The 20,609-nt window shown below is 52.2% G+C and overlaps 7 protein-coding genes across 7 annotated transcripts; 3 read left to right on the top strand and 4 right to left on the bottom strand.

The window, feature by feature from the left end:
* Window positions 1-1,243: 1,243 nt before the first annotated feature.
* CC84DRAFT_1209668 (HET-domain-containing protein) lies at window positions 1,244-3,583 on the top strand (the record flags this gene model as incomplete). Its single annotated transcript, XM_018182232.1, has 3 exons — window positions 1,244-1,844; window positions 1,907-3,147; window positions 3,402-3,583. Exons 1-3 carry the CDS (start codon window positions 1,384-1,386, stop codon window positions 3,581-3,583), a joined length of 1,884 nt encoding a protein of 627 aa, XP_018030307.1. The 5' UTR covers window positions 1,244-1,383.
* A 1,342-nt stretch (window positions 3,584-4,925) lies between these two features.
* Window positions 4,926-5,611, top strand: CC84DRAFT_1168850 (uncharacterized protein). Its single transcript, XM_018179501.1, has one exon. The coding sequence runs from the start codon at window positions 4,983-4,985 to the stop codon at window positions 5,325-5,327; it is 345 nt and encodes a 114-aa protein (XP_018030306.1). The 5' UTR covers window positions 4,926-4,982; the 3' UTR covers window positions 5,328-5,611.
* Window positions 5,612-7,631: 2,020 nt separating this feature from the next.
* CC84DRAFT_1231262 (NAD(P)-binding protein) lies at window positions 7,632-8,675 on the bottom strand (the record flags this gene model as incomplete). The annotated part of the gene is made up of 2 exons (XM_018183719.1): window positions 7,632-8,587; window positions 8,634-8,675. The coding sequence occupies 2 exons, from the start codon at window positions 8,673-8,675 to the stop codon at window positions 7,829-7,831; spliced, it is 801 nt and encodes a 266-aa protein (XP_018030305.1). The 3' UTR covers window positions 7,632-7,828.
* Window positions 8,676-9,481: 806 nt separating this feature from the next.
* CC84DRAFT_1231261 (uncharacterized protein) lies at window positions 9,482-12,424 on the bottom strand (the record flags this gene model as incomplete). Its single annotated transcript, XM_018183718.1, has 1 exon — window positions 9,482-12,424. The coding sequence occupies one exon, from the start codon at window positions 12,422-12,424 to the stop codon at window positions 9,482-9,484; it is 2,943 nt and encodes a 980-aa protein (XP_018030304.1).
* A 1,097-nt stretch (window positions 12,425-13,521) lies between these two features.
* On the bottom strand, window positions 13,522-15,477 carry CC84DRAFT_1190754 (uncharacterized protein; the record flags this gene model as incomplete). Its single annotated transcript, XM_018181141.1, has 2 exons — window positions 13,522-14,878; window positions 14,933-15,477. The coding sequence occupies 2 exons, from the start codon at window positions 15,475-15,477 to the stop codon at window positions 13,522-13,524; spliced, it is 1,902 nt and encodes a 633-aa protein (XP_018030303.1).
* A 334-nt stretch (window positions 15,478-15,811) lies between these two features.
* CC84DRAFT_1155874 (ABC transporter ATP-binding protein uup-1) lies at window positions 15,812-18,453 on the bottom strand. Its single transcript, XM_018176953.1, has 4 exons — window positions 18,180-18,453; window positions 17,599-18,006; window positions 16,138-17,546; window positions 15,812-16,088 (listed from the first exon to the last, which is right to left on the bottom strand). The coding sequence occupies exons 1-4, from the start codon at window positions 18,372-18,374 to the stop codon at window positions 15,881-15,883; spliced, it is 2,220 nt and encodes a 739-aa protein (XP_018030302.1). The 5' UTR covers window positions 18,375-18,453; the 3' UTR covers window positions 15,812-15,880.
* A 414-nt stretch (window positions 18,454-18,867) lies between these two features.
* Window positions 18,868-20,559, top strand: CC84DRAFT_1168847 (uncharacterized protein). The gene has a single exon (XM_018179500.1). The coding sequence runs from the start codon at window positions 19,320-19,322 to the stop codon at window positions 20,475-20,477; it is 1,158 nt and encodes a 385-aa protein (XP_018030301.1). The 5' UTR covers window positions 18,868-19,319; the 3' UTR covers window positions 20,478-20,559.
* The last annotated feature ends 50 nt before the right edge of the window (window positions 20,560-20,609 follow it).

Raw genomic sequence — 20,609 nt, 5'->3', positions numbered from 1 at the left:
GATGTTCACCAATAGAGACTTCTGGACGAATTCTCCATCCACGTCGTTCCCGTCACTTTACTAAGGCACACGCATTTGCATGTCTGCAAGTTTTTAGTGCTGAGACTTGAGCAAACACATCGTTAACCTCATTGATTTATGTTTCGTTGGAGAATGGTCAGACTGGGAAGAGGATGCCCTTGTTCAGTATCTCTTACAGTCATCAGACCTCAGACAACCGGTTCGAATAAAGTTTACACCCCTACTAGCCTTCTGTCTCGCCTGTTATCGAAACGAGTGGGAAATACCACCGAAGCCTTCTGGCAAGAACTGGTCGAATGCATTCCAGGATTGACATAAAGAGGTTTAGGCGAGGAGAGTCAAGGCTCTAGGTTGGAACCGCCACGAGAAGAATATCTACAGTAAAGTTGTACACTGGTTCGAAGTCATCAAAACGGTGTTAGACGATCCAGCCGTCCTAGCGGAAAACGTGTACAACATGGATGAAACTGGAGTCATGCTATCTATGCTGGGCTCTGCGAAAGTCCTTGTAAGTAGGAGCGATATGCGAAACTATAGAGGTGCTCGCGTTAAACGTGAGGCCATAACCGCGATCGAGTGCATCAGCGCCGACGGTAGGTATTTGAATCCCATGGTCATCTGGCCAGCCTCGACGCATCGGAGCAACTGGACTAACGTGCATCCATCCGTAGCGGAACAACCATTGTAATGAAACAAGATCCTCCAATAAAGCGTTATGTGAACACTTTCATACGCTTCTAAATCTACAAATTGTGTCCAAGTATTAGACAACCCACACTTTCTACTCTACACTAAATAGCCTGCGAAGAGAGGATGTTTCAACCATGCAGTTGATCATGCTTTTCGCGGCGACTTTACACGTCTTAACTTTCAACTCCTGCCTAGGCATCTAATGGAAGAAATACTGCAATCTGGAGGAATGAGGTGGAATCGCGACCTGTAACTTGTATCCCGACGAACTCTAGAAAGCTCAAATTATAGAATCGCAAAGTCTGAAAGCTCCGAAGGGGAGGCGTCTTCTCAAGCGTAAGAGACTAGCGGCAGTGACTGCATTGTGTCATGGTATTTTATAATCGCGCTATTCCCGATGCAACAGTGTTCCGCCAGACGAGGATCCCCGCGGTTCCATATGCTCTCGTCTATTTTAGTGGCTACTTGCTTTATACCTAGGCCTGAAGCGCGCAGCGAGCTTGTTCCGGTCAGCGTCCGGTCAGTATTCGCATGCACTGCCTCCACAGGCTGCTTGCACAACAGCCAGCACAAATCTCTTCTGCCTGCCCCGACCCGTCGCAACCATGCTGTCTTTCTTTAAACCACACAGAGGCCATTTACGTTCCCTCCTTAGCCAAACCTGCGAAAGCTATGCGGCTTCTCCACTTTGACCAGCTAGAGAGACTTGTCTTGACAGACTTCCGCGGCAAGACGATTCCCCCCTACGCCATCCTATCGCATAGATGGAGCGATTCTGAGATCCTCCTCGAAGACATAGCGAGCGGAGTCTACAAGGACAGGCAAGACGGTTATCAAAAGCTTGAGTTCTGCGCCAAGCAGGCGACCCAGGACAATCTGCAGTTCTTCTGGATCGACACATGCTGCATCGACAGATGGGACCTTCATGAGCGCTCAAAATCGATCAACTCGATGTTCCAGTGGTACAAGAATGCGACGCGATGCTACGTCTTCTTGTCAGATGTCTCATTGCCTACTGCGACGGAGTCATCCCAGCGCAGCAAGTGGGAGGCGCTGTTCCGAGCAAGCGCATGGTTCACTCGAGGATGGACACTCCAAGAGCTCATCGCGCCTGTGTCAGTACAGTTTTTTACGTACGAAGGCCAGCGTATTGGCGATAAAGCATCCTCGACGAGCTTATACACGGGATTACTAGCATCCCACTCGAGGCACTGCGCAACTGTCCTCCGGACCATTTCAACATGTCCGAGCGACAGCGATGGGCCGAAAATCGCACAACAACCGAAGAAGAAGACATCATATACTGCCTGCTTGGAATCCTTGGCATCTCTATGCCCACTGCGTATGGTGAAGGAAAGGAGAGTGCACGAAGTAGACTGCAGGCAGAAGTGGAGGCAGCTGATAACGTACCATCGATAATTCCGTTCTCGCGCAACCCTGGCCTTGTCGGACGAGAGGCGCAGCTTGCCAAACTAGAAGCAGAGCTCTTTAGCAATGAGCATACAACTACTACGCTAGCAATAGTCGGGCCGGGTGGAACAGGAAAGTCGCAGCTCGCGCTTGAGGTGGCACACAGGATAAGGCAGAATAGCAAGCACTGCTCCGTTTTCTGGATAGATGCGAGCGACAAAGACGGCCTCTACCAGTCGTATGCAAGTGTTGCGCAGAAGCTTAGTATCGCTGATTGGGACGATGATCAGCCAGACATAAAGCGTATGATGCAACAATGTGTGGCAGAACTGAGTGCACGGCAGTGTTTACTGATTTTCGACAATGCAGAAGACACGGTTCTGCGATCCAGTAGCTCATCCACTGCGAAAGCTGGTGACCTGGCTGACTATCTGCCGCAGTCTACGCTTTGTTCTATCGTATTCACGACAACAAATAGCGACACAGCTAAGACGCTTGCCTCAAATAATATCATAGCGCTGCGAGAGCTCACACCGAACACTGCGCTAATGGTGCTACAAAACCGCCTCGCAAACCCACTCTCGGATACTAGACAGCTGCGGGAAGCTGAGCTCTTGCTAAGAGAACTATCATATCTGCCTCTTGCAGTTGTCCAGGCAGCAGCCTGCATAAACGCTAGCGGCATGGCGGTACAGGAGTACCGAGCACAACTAGACGAGCATAAAGAAGCAGCTTTCGAGCGTATTAGCTCTCTAGGGAGCAATCTGTATGGACATAGCACAGATGATCCTGTAGCCGCTACACTGTTTGTGTCTATGGGCCACGTCTATAAGAATGTGCTCGCCGTAGACTATCTGTTCCTTGCTGCATGTGTAGAACGAAAGGACGTTCCACTTGATCTTTTTGAGGCAGCTTCATCAAGCGTGAGGGAAGATGCTTTTATGGTCCTTGACAAATATGCGCTTGTTTCCAGGCGCCCTGCAGACTCTTCGCTCGATATTCATCGATTAGTGCATCGCGCCCTGCGTAAGCACCTGCAAAAGCATAGACAGCTCCAACAATGGACTCAGCGAACTATCGCGCGGCTACTGCAAGTATTCCCGGATAGTAATCATAGTAACAGAAGCAAGTGGAGGCGACTTCTTCCGCATGTCCAATTCGCTCTGTCGCATAGTCAAGGCGACGATGACAACGAGCAAAGAGTAGATCTTGCAAGAAATTGCGCTATGACTCTACTGAGTGATGGAAGGTATGAAGAGGCGGAGGAGCTATTTGTGCAGGTAATGGAGACGAGCAAGACGAAGCTCGGAGCAGACCATCCTTCCACGCTGATCAGCATGGCCAATCTGGCATCGACATACAGGAACCAAGGCCGATGGGAGGAGGCGGAGAAGCTACAGGTGCAGGTGATGGAGACGAGCAAGATGAAGCTCGGAACGGACCATCCAGACACGCTGAATAGCATGAACAACCTGGCTTCCCATGGAAATCACTCGGCCAGACTATAAAAGCTATATGTCTGATACAGCAGTGTGTACAACGGTGTGAACAAGTGCTAGGAGCTAGTCACCCACACTACTTGTCTTCCCTACTAGTCCTAGAGCAATGGGAAGGAGAGCAGGCAGACATAGAGTGTCACGAGAGCAACAAGTAGAGACGTCTGCGGCCTAGTAGGCTAGACTGATATTACTGCGTTCGGTATCTACGTGTAGGTACGAGACGTTGGATAAGGAGAAAAGGTCCTCTTCCCCTTAGCCAACGTGGATCTATCATCTCGCTTCGTCGCGTGCCCTTACCAAGGGTAGCTAGCGCTATGATTCGACCAATTAGCTAGCAGATGGGTCACCCGTTTGCTGTTCTATTGGCTGGCTGCCAGCGCGCGATACCTCTGGGATATACTGCTGGCAGCAGTATATCTATGCTTGTCATAATATTGGCGGCCGCTCTTGAACAGGACAGTGATTTGGGCTTTCCTACCTGTTGAGAGCTGCTATCAACGTCAGGGAGCATGTTGCGGAAGAAGAAACTGAGAACATCGATCAATTCCTTCGCATATTCGCCGATACTACGATGGGTGTTACGGCCACTGCAGGAAGAACTTTTTGCAAGCGGTTCTCGAAGCTCTAATTCGAAGAGAAGAGTTCGATTATGACGTATCTTCTTCGGGACGCTCCTCTCCGGACGAACTGCTGCCTGGAATCACTGTCTCCATCGCAAATCATACCATGGAAGTGCCTTTTCAGGACATATTGTCATACTTCTGGACTATAGTTCTTGAAACAGTCTGTCATGTCTGCCATCAGCCATTCGTCGGTAAACCACCTAGCCATACGATCAGTAAGAATGTGTTGATGGTACCGTCGCTTTCCAATCTCCATATACAGGTCTTTAATCGACATTTTTGTTGCCTAAAGAGAAGTGGCGTGTTCTTCGTTCCGGTGTCTCATGTGTGGGACGATTCCATTCGAAGGTCTAATGAGCTACAACCATACAACTATGAGGCTGCTACTACCTTGATATCTACATTAAAGGCACGGCTTGAAGGCGCAGAAGATGCGTACGACCCTGGAGTGGAATTCTGGCACGACTAGTTCAGCGTCCCCCAATGGCACACACAGATCAAGGAGTCCCTACTCGCTTGTCTGCCTGCGATCTATCATCAAGCGGAAGAGATTCTCGTTCATATGGCCGATCTTCCACCTGATCAAGTCTCACTTTTGCTCATCGGCAATCTTGGGGATAATATTCCAATGGTGGAAGCATTCAAAAGAATTCCTCTTCTGCGCGCCTTATGCGAAGCGCAGTGGATGCAAAGAATGTGGGTAACTCTGGAGTATTCGCAGTCGCGAGCCGCATGCATCATGGATCGGTCCAATAATATCCGAAGGTCTCCAGAAGGCACTGGCCCTTTCGCTCGAGACACGTTCTCCCACCTCATCAGCGGTGCACACAATCAGTTGGTAGGTCTCTTTCGCTACGCCAAAACTTCTGCAACGACCCTCAGCCAGCCTGGCGAGTTCCTAGGTGGAATAGCTGCTACAGAGAGAGGTATAACTAGACTGTGTCTCGGTGAAGCTATGGAGTTGATCGCGAGAAAACAATGCCAGGTATTTCGAGACCGCTTCCTTGCCATTCATGTCCTCATGAACCGAGACATGTTGCCCAACGACCCACCGCCAATCCCACGGCTTGACACCGAAGCCTGACGATGGGTGTGGCGAGATGCGTTGTCTAAAGGCGACTACTCAGCCCTGCTTCTCAAGCCTCAGGAATGCACCCCATCCTCAAATCCCAGACCCGAATTTCCGTCTTGGTTGGTTGGCTACCAGAGTCTAGAAGGAGCGGAATGGGTTGCGGGTAACCAGATCTCGGCTCCGGAGCGACCGCCCGTAATCCAGGAGGCAGTGAAGGTGCTGCTAGACCTCGTGGGTAAGATAGAGAAGATCCACTATCTGGAGGTGGAGGAATCCGGAGAAGTGGGCGGCGTGGAGAAGATCATCGGGATCTTGGCTGTGATTGCCCGTAGCAACGGTACCATATTGTCTCCGCAACCGCTCTACGATGGTCTTATCCATGTTTTCCCATTTGATGCCAACCACAAGAAAATGGCGTGGCTTCTGGGGAGGATGGTGTTTTCGTTCGAGGAATGCCAAGAGAACGATCATGAATTCACAGCCAGGCTTGAGAGACAGCTTGAAGTGTTCAACGCTGGCAACGAAACCTGGAGGAATCGGAGGCGAGACGCGACGGAGGAAATCTCCAGAATTCTTGAACTGGAGAGGCACATCGCAGGAGATATTTCCAACCAAATAACCCGCCTTACCCGCTCGAGGCATATTGCTCGGCATCGTAACGCTCGGGGTGCAAAAGATGGCGAGCCCATCTGCGAGATAAGGTGCCCCCACTGTCGAACAGTGACTCTTTTCCGTCTCGACTTGCGAGACAATGGCCGTATTGGTGATAAGGTGTACCGAATCCCAAGACTAGGGTATTCCAATAGCGTGGAAAATGGCGTTGGCTTGGTAATGAACAATGGGAGGATAACCGGCAGAATGCTTTATGGCCCACCAGCTTGTGGCTGTCGACTAACAGAAGCTGTTGACATTCGGTGATTCGGAGCAGAGCCATGGTGTCACGGTTCAGGGTCTCTTTTGCAAGTTCCTCCTTCCACGAACCTACTGGCAGCTTACCTTCTGGGTGAGGGAACCATACCTATCTAGGATTAGCACTGTTTATGGCACTGCATCAACATAAACATCCGTACCTTCTCAGAATACAGCCTCAGTTCAATCCTCCAATTCTTCCCCATGTGTACGGTCTGCAATACCCTGACACTTTCAGGTCAGATAATCTGAGTTGCTTATTCAAATTCAAGCGTCTGCATAGCCTCAGGCTGACGGCTAGCATGCTTGGCTGTATGAATGGCTGATATTGATTACTTACAATCAAAGTAAGTTTTTTAGGGCGAGATGGACCTATATGTAAGTAACGTAGAGTCATAGAGCTATTATGGTTGTGGTATACAGAAAGGACACAAGATTGACATCAAAGAGAGCCCCGCACGCGTCAGGCTAAAAGGTGTGGACAGGATCGTACTCCTTAGGCTAATCAGGGCGTAGAGTGTCTTAAGAGGGTACAGAAATTATTCCGTTGTAGCTATAGTAAGCGCCAGTTCTTATAAGAGAGAATTCATTACCTGAAATCGAAGTACCTATACTTTGCCTCGCCACGCCGTGCGTCTCTCAACCCAGGGATGTAGGTTACAACCTTTCTAGAAGATCTTACAAGCGATTTGTTCTGCAATCCTGGCCCCAATCGCTTACAACGAAGTACTCCGTGTACCCAGTAGCTAGTTGGTCACCTCAATTCTGGTTCTATGTGACGCTACTATTGCGACAATAGCGTCCATGACGAACCCCATGAACTGCTCGGCCGCATTGCGAAAGGTGGAGGTAGCGCAGCAACAGCCGGCATCAGTGCGGCTGCTGCTGGAGGAACCCATGGTGGCTTGCATGACGGTTCATGCGAGAAAAAATGCAAACAAAAAGAGAATGGCTTAATCGGAGTTTTGGTCCCTACGCTCATCATATTGTCGATCTTGGTCGCCTGGCGTTGTTTTTGTTTTTGTTGTAGAAAGCGAAGCGACGGCACAGATGTGAGGGCCGACTTTTCAGAAGATGTCAGAGTTTGATGACCTCTGCAACGATAGGTATTTCTATGGTGGATAAACGTTTGAAAGTGACAAGTTTTAGTCTTGATGCTGAAGCACAATGTGTTTGTACATTATGATCCCGAACGGATGATTGCCATATGGGCTGGGACTAAGTTAGCGCTAATGCTGCAGAGCTAGATTTGACTGATACGAAGGAGCCTCGTCTTGCGATGAACAGTTGAAGCGGATTAGAGGTTGTGAAAAGATGACTTAAGCAATAATGCACAGAGGCGCCGTCTGCTGTAGTGAAATCGTCCAGCCAATGGATCAATCATATCATCAAGCTCTCAGTTTGTTGCGCACATTGACCAAATATGGAAAGATATAAAGAGCCCATTGTACTCTCCTGCTAAAGTCACACGACAGGACCTGCGCGATCACGCACGGCCATGGTCACAGAACGATAGAAGATAATGGATAGCTATTCTCTACACTCGTGCCACCTCACGACTGTCGTTGTCAACCATCCTATGTTAACCCCAAAGGCACCTGCTTCTACTTCTCATTCAACCAAACATGATTCCCATGCTGACTCAAAAACTCCCCATTCTGCTCCTCCTTCAGCTCATCCATGACCTTCAAACACATCTCCACGCTCTGCTCTGGCGGAATCGGTCCCTTTAGCGTCTTATCCCACCGATAGAAAGGCTTACTCATCCTATCTATCACCTCCGCCGGCATATCCGCATGCGTGTCCACCCATCCAGGGCTGATGCTCACAAACAGCACACCCTCACGTTTGTACCGCGCCGCGAACTTGGCCACGAGGGTGTTCAGCGCGGATTTGGACAGGGCGTAGAGTATGCTGATTGGGTCTTCAGCGCTGACAATGTAGTCTGTCGATGCGGCGGCAGAGGAGATGGCTGAGACACGCTTGATGGAGGACTTCAAAATCAGCGGCATGAAAGCGTTGAAAGCGAAGAGCGTGCCTGCGACGTTGGTTTGCATGATCTGCTTGAGTTCGTCGAGGAAGAGGTCTTCTTTGCCAACGTAGTCGTCTGCCGCGTTGAAGATGCACGGGATGGCGAAGTAGGCGCCGTTGACGATGAGGTAGTCGACCACGCCGCCGGCTATATCGGCGGTCTTTTTCGCAGCCGCTGTAAGGGAGGCGTTGTCGTCCATGTCGGCGTGAACGATGTGGACGTTCTTTAGGCCATCAGCCGCGACTTTCTCTTGGACCGTCTCCACGGTTCGGACTGTGCCGATGATGATGTTCGAGGGGTCTTGCGCGGAGAGGGTTTTAAGGAATTGGTACTACGAGAGGTTAGGAGGATCGCTGGTTGTGAGGCCAGAGTCATACGCCGATGCCGCGCGAAGCGCCGATGATAACATATACTGGCATTTTCTATGCTTATTCAGGTTCGAGATGCTTTGTGAGGAGCGGTGTCTGTTGATGACCCATTCCACTGATGTCCAACCACTCTATATACATGGATGGACTCGTCCTCTGCTAACTCCGTCTTGGCTACCATTACCGACGCCATCTTCCAAAACGGGGTCTTACTTGAAGAAATGCGAGATACTATGCGGCACGGACGAAAATCTAAAGATTCGTAATAGCCAAGGCTACACACAACAGGGACACGTGGCGAATCAGCTAGCAGCATGTACAGTATCCCCAATGAAACAACGTAATGACAAGTCTCCGCTTACAGGTGTTGAAAAGCGGGGAAGTGCAAACCCCTTGGTGCTTATCGTCGCGGAAACTAACCTTCTCCTAGAGGATTGTCCATGCCATCCTGGTCAAAGTATTTTTCATCATGCTCACGTGCGAAATGCGAACTTTCAGGCACGTCGTGAGATGAATGACAGATGGAAGCGGACGAAATTTGACCAGCTTTTCAAAATCGGACAAGTGGCGCAGCTTTCGTCACGCATAATTATGCGAAGCTGGAATATAAGGGAATGACATCACCGTCAGTTGTCCTTTCATCCCCTGCACTTTGAGCCTTTTAACTCACTGCTTCTTGTCGATATGCCACTAAAAGAATTTGTATCCCTGCTTTCGTGCATACAATTGACATCCTAGCGTACACGCCTGAGGGACATCAGATCCGAGGAACACACATACCAACCTCAAAGACTATAGTACAATACACTAAAACAACAAATTAATCAAGTATATATACTAGACTGCACCTTTCACATTCAGAATCCCTCAAACTCTCTCCTTGCTTGCTCATCATACATAGCTTCGACCTCCTCGTCAGTATAAACGCGCTGCATATCCTCTAGCTGAGAAATCTCCGCATTCAGCTGCGCTTGTTGCAATGCGTACTGGTCCAATAGCCTCTGATATTCTTCCGCGGTCATCGGCGTCGCATCCGCAGTATTCCCGGTATATGTCTGTTGGAAGTTCGGGTCCGCATACGTCTGCGGAGCATTTGGATCCGGTGCCTCATCCCCAATGGTCTCATCCAGCAACTGCTGCTGGTACTCCTCACCCGTCATTTTCTCCTCGTCCTTATGAACTCCACCCGGCGCAGGACTATCGTTCCCATCAAACTGCTCCTCAAATTCCTCCTGCGTCATTTCCTCCGCGAAATCCCCCTCTGTTAGCAACCTCTCCGCCCTCTCCTTCGCCTTCTTCTCCCGCTCAACCCTCTGTCTCTCCTCCTGCCGACTCCGCTCAAGAGCTAGTTTACTCTGATCCACCGGGAACGGCCTCCTCTCGTTCTCCCTGTCTCTCAGTAATCGCTTCCTCTCTTCCGGCGAAATCGAAACCGGCCGCATATCGTGTCCCATACTTCCCGCCGGCCCAAACGCGCCAGACATCCAGTAGTCGTGCGTGGCCTTGTGCTCGCATAGCTCGCGGCGAGTTTTAAATGTCTTGTCGGCTCCGAGCTTCTGGCGGGGGAGGTCTTCGCCGCGTACCAGTTCTGGGGCGAGGCGGGGGCCGTAGCGGCCGCGGGGAGTGCCGATGATGCGGGTGCGGGGAGGGAGAGGCGTGTAAACCTCCTCCAATGCGAGGAATTTTTCTTCAGGGGTTCGATCTTCCACTGGTTTCTCTTTGCTCTTGTCTTTCTTGTTCTTTTTCTGTTGTTCGTCCTCTTCCTCGTCTACAAATGGCATGCGGCCAGGTTTATTGCTGCCAGCCAATGTCTCTGGTGAAACAACGATGTTATCCAGAAAATTCGTCGGGTCTGCGGTAGAAACTGCAGCTGCATTCGCCATCTGAGAAAACGGATTCGCAATCGTAGGCCACAGAGCGGACAGGTTCTTGAAAACTTCAGAGAGAGGATTTGTGCTTGCCTGTTTTGAATTTGGTTCAAAGGCAGGCGATTCAAGCTGTCCCTGTGGCCGTCGTTTCGGCCGAGTCGCGGGGAATTCATCGCGTTCACCTATCTCCACATTCTCAACGAAAGGTGGTCGCGGTGTCAGAGGTCTGACTGCAATTGGGGTTGGTGATTGCGGTTCCCAACGAGGAGATTTAGTTTGATGTATAGGTGGCTGCCCTCGATACTGTGGAGGAGACTGCGGTTGGAACTGAGGTAATTGAGATGGATCTGGAGGTGAATGCGGATCGTGCGCTGCTAGCTGCTCCTCTTCGTCAAACTTCGGAGTAGGAGTTTGCGGCGACGCTTCCACTATAGTCGAATTATCATTATCTGGGGCTTGCGGCGGTGGAAGCCTGTCTGAAGGTGTAGGAGCTCGAACTGGCACCTCCTCAAAACTTGGGGCCTGGTGATATGTTGTCTGCTGTTTCTTGGGGCTGACTTTAGGTGTATAAGACCCTTCCGGGTCTTCCTCAACACTCGGAGCCTGATACTGGGTTGCTTGCGGTTTTGGAGGACTGACTTTGGGTGTCGGAGGGCGTTTGGTAGGTAATGGTTCTTCTTTCCCCAACAGATAAGCAGGTATTCGTCCATATTCATCCACAAGATAACCCCGCTCATCAACCAGCTGGCCCTTCGCATTCACCAGGCGACCCTTCTCATCCATCAACCGACCCTGCTCATCCATGAAACGACCATATTCATCCACTAGCTGTGGTTTGTTCAGAGGTTTTGGCGGCGGGGGCGGCTGGTCCGGCGGCCTCCTAGCCCCCGTGATCGGTTCATCTGGAAGTTTATCTTCAGACAGCTTCGGTATGCGCCTCCCCTTCTTATCTACAAGCTGACCCTTCGCATTAACCAACAGGCCTTGCTCATTCATAAGCCGCCCCTTCTTATCTACTAGACGGCCTAGGTCATCTCTCAGCGGCAGTCTTGCTTTGTAGCCCTCCATGTCCACAGGCTGCGTGTGGATCGGAGGCCCAGTAACATGCGTAAGGCCTCCTGGAAGATCGATTCTGTGCACACCAGGCTGGGTCGGCGTTGGAGTCCGGTAATACGATGAAATAGTCTGGATGTAAGATTTTCCCGCGCCACCACTTGGCTTTGGAGGTCTAGGTGTGTCCTCTTCTCCATCATGAGAAGGTGGGGGTGGCGCTCCAGGGTAATACGGGCCCGATCTTGGTGCTCCGGCGGGTCTGTCTAGGCTTTTGCTTGGGCTCGTATGTGTTCCTTGCTCGGTCGTATGAGGCGGGGTGATTGGGCTCTCACTAGAAGAATTCGAACTGGATGACGCTGTTGGACTTCCAATGACATACCCCGCGTCCGCTGGGTTCAGTCTGTACCCATTCACTATGATGTAGTGCGGATGTTCCTTGAGCTGCTCCTGCAAGTCCTTCAGGTGTTCCATCTCTTCCATTAATACTTTTCTTTCCCATTCCTTCCTCCTCATCTCCAACCTCGCAGGCGTCCAAGACACCAGAAATTCGATACAGCATAGGAGCGGCTTGCTGTATTTTAGGATAGCCCATTCCTCTTGTTTCAAGTGCTTCTTTCGAGGTTGACTTTCGACGGTTTTGTGATCATCATCGATCTTTTCGTGACGGCGCTTCGTTCCAGCTACGGGGCTGGGCACAGTCGAGTTCGTTACCCAATTTGGCACCTCGTCGACCGGGCGGTAGTGGCGATCAATCTTTATGAACGTCGGCTTAGGCATACTGTTGTGTTCGAATAAGGGTAGTTTGGGGGGTCTATGTTGGATGCTAGCTCCTTTGATGAATCTGCTGGAATTAAAGTATGGTCCGGTCCTCAATGCCATGTAGGCCTAGTACTGCCAAACAAGCGCAAGTATCGATTGTCGCCTCAAAGGATTGCGCTGTCTCAAACGGTGCTACAATATGTGAATGTCTTGTGCGTTGTATACTTTATGCGTACGGCGAAATATATTTCAAAGACGCGTTGTGCATATAAGAGCTGTACCTCTCCTGCACATAGATTGAAGTTTTCCGCTCTGGGCGACAAAGGGACGTGTCGATTTGAAAGACCTGTGTTCGGCGTTTGCGGTCGCATCCGTTGCTCGTTGTTGTGAAGGACGGTGAACGGAACAATGACTAAATTAGAGTTGGCCCACGCGGGAAACCGCTTGTGGCACAGCCAGCCATAAGTAGCAATCAGCATCAAGTGAAAGGTGAAGAGTGATGGGTGAACAAAGGAAATGGGTGAAGCCACAACTCTCACATGGTGGCTCTTTAGGCACTAAGCCAATGCAAATTGAAAGATCGCTCGCCATTGCAAGCTTCGTTTTGGCGGAAGGAAACGACAGGACGGCACATTCGTAAAGGTATAATACTTTGAACATTGTATAGTCCTCGACCGGACTATTAGCGGTAGTGGTATATAACTCAAGACACAATCTGACCCCCCATCTGATAGCCCCGACCAACAAAGGAAATACTCCTTTTCTCCCTTTGGACAAGTGCTACCACAGCCACTGAAGGCAACTAACGAATTCTATGGTAAAGTAAACTGAGTCGATCAGGAATCCCTGAGACTTGGGTATCAGGTAACGATAATAATAAAAAAGAAGGGTATACAGCTTCGCTCCACGCGGTGCTAATAGAGACAGTGAATATGAAATCATGGCTAGATAGAAAAGCCAGAGCAGGAGAAGGGAAACCAAACAAGATGCCGACATGGCATGGGGTATCCAAATGCAGCGAGATTGACAAAAGGAAGAATGTAGTGCAACATGACGATCTCTAGGTACATTTCTGGAGAGTCCGCACACAGAGGCGAGTTGCTTGAGGGTAGTGCAGTATTTGTGATGTTGAACATCGCCTGGGTAGTCTTGGTGTCAGTCGATGAGAGCTTGGTTCAGCAGAGCTGGTGAGCTGACTGTCGTGCAGGGTCCATGGGTTATACTCCGTTGTCGTTAGACCCGACGAATCCGGCAGTGACGCCGAGTCCCATATCCATTCTCAGGAACCCGTTGTTGCCGCCCTCGATGCCATCCATAGGTAACAGCCCGCCCGCGCTCATGGGGTGCGCGTCCATCATCACTGCGCTCGCCCTTCGACTGTTTGTTGCAGAGCCCATGTGATTTGGATGCGGACTCAGTTGCTGTTGATGCGGAAGTCCATGCGACTGGTTCCTGCTTGCGTTCATATGCTGTCTTGCTGCAGCCCAAGCCTGTGCTTGAGCGTGAGCCTGCTGGTGGGCTTGTGCTTGCGCCTGGGCCTGAGCGTGTGCGTGCGCATGAGCAGCGTGGACCGGTGACTGAATATGCTCATGCATCTGGAAGTTGGTCGGATGTACAGGTGTGGGTTGGAGGGGAAGAAGGCGCGGGAGGTTGCTGAGTTGGGTGGTCAAAGGTGCGGGATTGTTGTTAGAAGCGGGAACGACTTCGAGGTCGACGTCTGCATCATCATCCTCGCCTTCTGCATCGACCTGGTCGCTGCCGCCGTCGGTGCCGTTGATGGTTGCGGGTGCAGAGTATGGGCCCTGGTCGGGCTTGACGGCATTGATCGACACAAATGGCTGTGTGGGGACACTTGCCATTGAGCAGCTCCTTGTTAGTGATGGATCGGGCAGCGGTTTTTGTGCTGCCATGCCAGCTGCGACGTTCCTGCTGTCCCGGACTACACCCTTCCACTTCTCGATCAAGCGGTCGTAGTCCCAGTTTCGCAGGTCCATGCCATGCTTCCCGAGCTCTTTGACGGTTTCCGCGCCTAGATTGAAGGTGACCGGTAATCGATCTGAAGCACCCGATGCCCAACGGCTGGATTTCAGATAGTCGATTTCCCGCCGAGCATTCTCCAAGTTTATCTCGGCATCCCGCCGCAACTCGTTGGAGCGCGCATATGAGCGGAGTATCTCCACCTGCCAGTACTCCTGACGCACCTTCTCGGGCTGGCACGACCAGTGGTTGTAGGCCTCGGCGATGTGGCAGAATAGTTTTTGTGGGTCGGGATCGAAGAGCGGCGGAGTGGGGAGGGGCGAGTTTCTGCCCGACGACGGACTGGACTGAGAACCAGACGGATAGGCCTGGTTGATCTGCCGCTGCCGCTGGTGCGCCAGGAGCCGGTCGCCGACCTGGCGATTCAGTGCCTCGAGCTGCTTCTGGCCCGGCGGGCTTATGGACCAGGACTCGCTGGTGGCAAAGGGCATCGGGGAGAAAAGGGTCGAGGGCGGCGGGAGGACCTGCAGGCACAGGCTGGGGAAGTTGAGTGTGTAAGGGTCGAAATCGAAGAGGGTCGGGCCCGTTGCTTTGGTACTGGCACCACGTTAGCTTGGGCTGCGCACACGGAATGTATGCTGCGTAACGCACTTGGCCTCCTTGACGCTCCGCAACAGCTCCCGCAGAGCCAGCTCGGTCGCCTTGGCCGTCTCTGCCTCGTCCGTCATCTTCTGCCGCTGCTCCAGGTCGGCCTTTTGCATCTGCCTCGACAGGTCCCTCCTCATCTCGGGCGTCTTGGCCCCCAGGACACGCGGGGGGTGTCCGTCTGCCCAGCTGACGTCCTTGAACTGGCTGAGCTTCGCAGCGCTCACGTCCGGCGAGCCGTCGTCCCCGTCGATGCTCTGCACCGGGGGCGAGGCATTGCTGGCTACCGAGTGCTTTTTGGCGGGGGTGTCGAGCTCCTTCTTGACTTTTTGCCTGCGGGTGATGCCGCCGCGAAGCTTCTTGATCTCGTCGACGAGATGCACGCCATCGGGGGCCTTTGGGTTCTTCGCGCGGATGTACAGGTCGAGATGCCTGCCGAGGCTGCTCGAGGTGAATGCCTGCTGGCAGAAGGGGCAGCTCTTGTCCTTGGGAGCTTTGGTTTCTGAGGCTGGAGGGGTATCGGTAGCTGGCGTGGGAGCTTCCGTCGTCATTGCAGCTCAGGGGATACGAGAACAACCTGGAAAACGGGCGGCTGCAGCATGAATTGCAACGTCGATTCGGCGGCAGAGGTGTTGCTTTCGGTGGGCTGCAGCTAATGCATAATTATCTCGACAATTAAGGGCGTGCACACCAGAGGCATCGTGACAAAGATCAACTGGGCCGCAAAAGGAGGACGCGCTCGTCAATATTGTCTAGCGCTGCTAGTGCGGGAGCTGCACAGAGGATTGACGCGCTGTGAGCGCGTTCTGGCTCTGGCCGCGCTTTGGCGTCTCGGGCCGGTGCATCGACCACCCTCCACCCACGCCTCCACGACGAACACGTCGCGACCCCTACACCGCTGTACATTCTTACATCTACATGGACTAGTCGCTGCCTACGCGCCACCAGGTGTGGCTACCTGCCCAGCTTCGCAGCTGCCCGCGCAGCCATCTCCTCGTACCGCTCCATGCCGCCCTCCAGCTTCTGGAGCCGACCCTTGAACAGCCGGTATACCGTTCCCACAGCAGCCCCTGTCTCTTCCTCTTCCGAGGAGCTCTCCGCTTCGTCTTCCGTCTGCACCCCTGGCGCTAGTCTGTATGGGCTCTCCCCTTCTACCACCGTCCTGGAGACATCGTCAGCAGTTGCCTGTACGTCACGCTGTTGGCACGCACCGCATGAAGTATCTGTCGTGCGTAGCAACAAGCAGAGCTCCGTCGTACTCTCGCAGCGCAATGATCAGGCCCAGGATACTGTCTGCATCTAGATGCGTCGTAACCTCGTCGAGGATGAGAAGCTGCGGGGGAGGCCACAATAGTTTCGCTAGTGCCACCCGCACCTTCTGTCCACCGGAGAGCAGTGCGAGAGGGACGTCCGATGCCGATTGTCCCTGTAGTCCCAGACTACCTAGTAGCTGTCTTGCTGCCTTCTCGTCCATCTCTGCGCCACAGTGTTCCCGCAAGTGCGACAGGGCCGTCAGTTGCGGCTTCGCGCTTGCAATCGCTGCTATCTCCTCTACCGACTGCTGTGAGAAGCGGCCAAACTTTGCGCGCGCGTGACGAGCGATGGTGCCTGAGGTTGGTGTGAGACCCCCTATGCTATCATCGCTGCTGCCCGCGACGAGACTGATCAGGGTCGTCTTGCCGGATCCATTCAGGCCAGCCAGACCGACTCTCTGCCCAGGATGAATGGTCAAAGTTATGTCCGTCAGAACGGGTTCTTTCTTGCGACCGGGGTACGCAAAACACACCTTCTCCAGGCTCACCAACGACCCTGGAAACCTCAGGTCTGGCGGTTGCCGTGGGAATGCCATCTTGACTGGTGGATCAAAATCGGGTATCTCGATCTCTGCTCGATTTGAGAGGTGATAGCCAGCCAAATCGCGGTTGAGCTTGAACCGTCCTCCCTTGATTCCGACTTCAATGCCCGTCCGCTCATCCAGCTTCTTCTTGCGAGATGCAGCTTGCTTCAATTTCTTGTCATCTCCCTTGTCTCTTGCTGCTTTTATGTTGTTTGCCACTGATTTCTCCATGTGCTTTTTCTGCTTATCCTGTGCATCTTTCATCTTGGTCCAATACCGCGCTTTTTTATACCTCTCGCGTTCGTACAGGCCCAGGTTTCCTCGGAAAGCTTCCAATGCTTGGTGCCGCAGAACAATGAGCTCTTCTGCAACGGCGTCACCAAAGTCTCTGTCGTGCGTCGTAATGAGAACCGTCGCATCTTTTAGATTACGGATGTAGTCTTGGAGCCAAATAATAGATGGCAGATCCAAGAAATTGGTAGGTTCGTCGAGCAGTAGCACGTCCGCGTACTGGCACAAAGCGCATGCAAGATCACAGCGTGTCTTCCATCCTCCCGATAACTCCGAGATGGGCTTGTCGATGTTGGTGTCCTTGAAGCCTAGGCCCAGTAAGACCCTTCTGGCTTTGGTCTCAGCTTGTGAGGCGTCCATCAGCTCCAAGGCGGATTGGATGTTGGTGAGAAGATCAGCTGCTGCGCTTGTTTCGGTGCTCAGATTCGCAGCATCAACCTCGCTTTCATCGTGCGTCAGTCGCGCTTTGGACTCTTCGAATCGCTCTTCGAGCTGCATGCAGTATCAGTGTAAGCCTGCGAGCATTTGCGTGGGAAGGGCTTACCTTGATGAGCTCTTTCCTTGCCAGCTTTCCCCTCGCTCCACTTCTCCGCTCAGCAATTCGATTTGCCTCTTTCAATTGCAGCGCTAGTCGGTCATGTGTGACTTTTCTGAATGCCCTTACCGGCGCCATCGGGTCTGACGACTGCTCGATAGCCTCGCCTAGGACGTTTGCTTCCCTCGTATATCTTTCTCTCAATCGGTCGCTTTGCACTACGTGCTGCAACACCGTCTCTTCTTTGACTTTCATCTGCGAGAGTTGTTCATCAAGCTCCAGGTCTCGAGTCTGGCCAAGCAGCAGAATCCTCGTGCTCCATGGGATGCCTGGAATAAGTCCGTCCCCTATGGCCTTGAGTAATGTACTTTTGCCTGTGCCGTTGCGCCCAACAAGGACATAATGACGTGATTCGACCTATCAAACCCGCAGGTAGAAAGTCAGCGTACGTCTAAAATTTAAGAAATGCGTTTCGATCGGGTCCCGGCCAAGCGAAGTGAAGAATTGTCCTTTGCGTATTGTATGAATCCAAGAAGAACCGTCCTTGTGCTTGGTAGGACAGCCATGCTCTCTTGTACCGCAACACTTACCAGGTGGAGGGTTACATGGCTGAGCAATTCTCGGTCGGAGACACTGATTGATAAATCCTTGATCAATATCTCTTTGGATGCCGGAGCATCAACTGCATCGAGAGCATAGCGTGACTGTTGAGCTGTAACCGTGATATAGTCGTCGCCGGGGCGCTTTCCACTTGGCGCAGCTGCTTCTTTTCCTCTTCGCACCATCTTGAACAGCACTTAATGGCCGAGAAAGCTGAATTTTGACACGAGTGCCTGTATCAAACTCGAGGAGCTTCAACACTTGATATATTGCGTGGTGTGAGTGCATGTGGACACTACGTGCTTAGCGTGGATTGATGGGAGATGAGTCGAAGTGCTCTCTTCTGGTTGGTCAAGTCGGAGCGAACTGTTCTGGCAAACAGATATCTCGGGAAGGTGCGTTGCACGGCACGCCATTTCGGGTACGGCTTCCAGATCGCAGGCGAATGAGTATCTACGATAGTTAGGTCAATGTATGATAATTGACCTGAGGTAGTAAATATGCTAAGCCAGGTGCCAAGACATATATTCATGGAGCAGCAGCTTTCGAAATCGTACTATCCGTCATTCAAACATCTGCTTATGCCCTCTAAGTCAGGCTCGAACAAACTCGATGTAGTATTGTATCCATCAAGCCTAGGCCAGAGCGCGGATTGCTTTTGATCTTTGAAAAGCCACGCGCGAACTCTAGTTCATATCTGATCGCCTGTTCAGACTAACATACGAATGTATTGCTCAATTAGATCAATCTTTTCCGTCGTAGGAGCAGTTGCTTTGGTCGGCGGACCGCGTATGTGCTCGACGACGAGAGCGGTTTCGAGAGACCGGTGGTTGCTATGAGTGCAACCTCATGCGGCGCTGCCAACCTCCTCCGAGATGTGTTGCGCCTGGGACACTCGCGCCTTCCGCTGTATGCGTCCGTTTCTTGAGCGACGCGCGCCTTCCGTATACTGTGTTGTTGAACGATAGAGGCCTCACGATCAGCCTGAACTCATCTTTACTTTCCGTAAAGTCCCAACCCGCCTGTTCTCCACTTTATTGTGCCCTCCACTTACAATACCATCTTCCGCTTTCAGCACGCATTACACGGACATTTGCGCTTCAACTTAGCCTTGCATCGCCATCGCCGACATGATCACGGATACTACGAGCCTCCTAGCATTGAAACAGCCCAAGCAGGAGTCAGCGAAGCATTGGTTTACTCGCCATCTCTTGAGATCGGCGCCGCGACAAACCAGGGAAGATACACATCAAGGCAAGATAATCAAGCAGATGTCCCTCCGCCGCCCGCGTACTGCACCACCCAATCGGCCATCCACCGCGCCCTCTTCGGGTCCGGCTGCTAGAGACGAATTGGCTCTGCCGCCCACAATGCCATATGTATGGCTCCAGCACTCGCCGCCCTGTAGTGAGCTCAAGGCCCCACCGGGAGCAGCTCGAGCGGGACTGGACGTTCTACTCGATGTAGATGCATGGTTGGCTACGAGCAAGCCATCTTCTCCGTTGATGGGTGGGCTTTCGTATTGGAGGGAGGGCAACCCCGCGGATGCGGATGAGACCGTGAACGTACAGTACGCCATACCAATCATCCAGGAGCCCAACGATGAGAGACTCTCTCCTTCGCGTAGCCAGCAGTTCCGGTCCCTATGCCGTCGGGCGAAGATGCAAGTGCGCATGCCATCGATTCGCCGCGTAAAGTCTCCGCGAGCTATAGAAGAGGATAACCCACGCTCTGAGTCGGCTGCCATCCTAACCGTACCTTACGAACAGACACAACCCAGTGAGGTGCCTTACTTCGCCACGCGTTTGACAACCACGCATCCCCGCATACGCCCTTCTACAGCCACAGCAGCTTTCCCTCCGATGGGTGCGGTCATTGATCGCCGGCACTTGCCCAACATTGATCTGCCGTTGCGGCGTGACAGTCCTGGTAGTGTGCAATTGCGGGAGCTGGAGTGCGAGATGGAGCGTCTTGCGCTGGGCCAAAGTCCGTTTACTGGCAGTAATTTACGACCAGAAGCCCTGTCTGCTGCGCATTTGCCCCGTGAGGATTCCATGGGCAGTTTCTCGAGCGCACCAACTTACTTCTCTGGCATGCCTCCGCCGTCATACAAGTCGCGTCCAGCTTCATCGCACCCGGCTTCCATCCTCACTACCTCATCATTTGGATGTATTGATGGAATGAACCCAGAGCAGCGGCAACTCTCTCAGAGACGGGCGGTACAGAAGCAGCGGAGTATGAAAGGACGGCTCAGGAAGCTTGCGAAGAAGGCGAATATTAGAAAATGAGCAGCTCTTAAGGTACAAGCCAGTCTTACGAGATGAAAGACTAGGAAGGAATTCTTCGAGACGAACAGATACGAGTACGAATGATTGACGAGACATGAGCAGAGGGGAACGGAAGCGGAAGTAGGAAGGGGA

The sequence above is a fragment of the Paraphaeosphaeria sporulosa genome (assembly GCF_001642045.1).
Source record: "Paraphaeosphaeria sporulosa strain AP3s5-JAC2a unplaced genomic scaffold CC84scaffold_13, whole genome shotgun sequence".
In the NCBI taxonomy this organism is placed as follows: domain Eukaryota; kingdom Fungi; phylum Ascomycota; class Dothideomycetes; order Pleosporales; family Didymosphaeriaceae; genus Paraphaeosphaeria; species Paraphaeosphaeria sporulosa.
Note: the sequence above shows the minus strand (reverse complement) of the source record. Positions and strands in the feature narration are given on the sequence as shown.

Coding starts and splice junctions, on each gene's coding strand:
- CC84DRAFT_1168850 (XM_018179501.1), top strand. CDS start 4,983: ATGGATCGGTCCAATAATATCCGAAGGTCTCCAGAAGGCACTGGCCCT.
- CC84DRAFT_1168847 (XM_018179500.1), top strand. CDS start 19,320: ATGATCACGGATACTACGAGCCTCCTAGCATTGAAACAGCCCAAGCAG.
- CC84DRAFT_1155874 (XM_018176953.1), bottom strand. CDS start 18,374: ATGGTGCGAAGAGGAAAAGAAGCAGCTGCGCCAAGTGGAAAGCGCCCC. Junction 17,547..17,598: donor CAAGGAAAGAGCTCATCAAG/GTAAGCCCTTCC, acceptor TACTGCATGCAG/CTCGAAGAGCGATTCGAAGA. Junction 16,089..16,137: donor CACGACAGATACTTCATGCG/GTGCGTGCCAAC, acceptor CGATGTCTCCAG/GACGGTGGTAGAAGGGGAGA.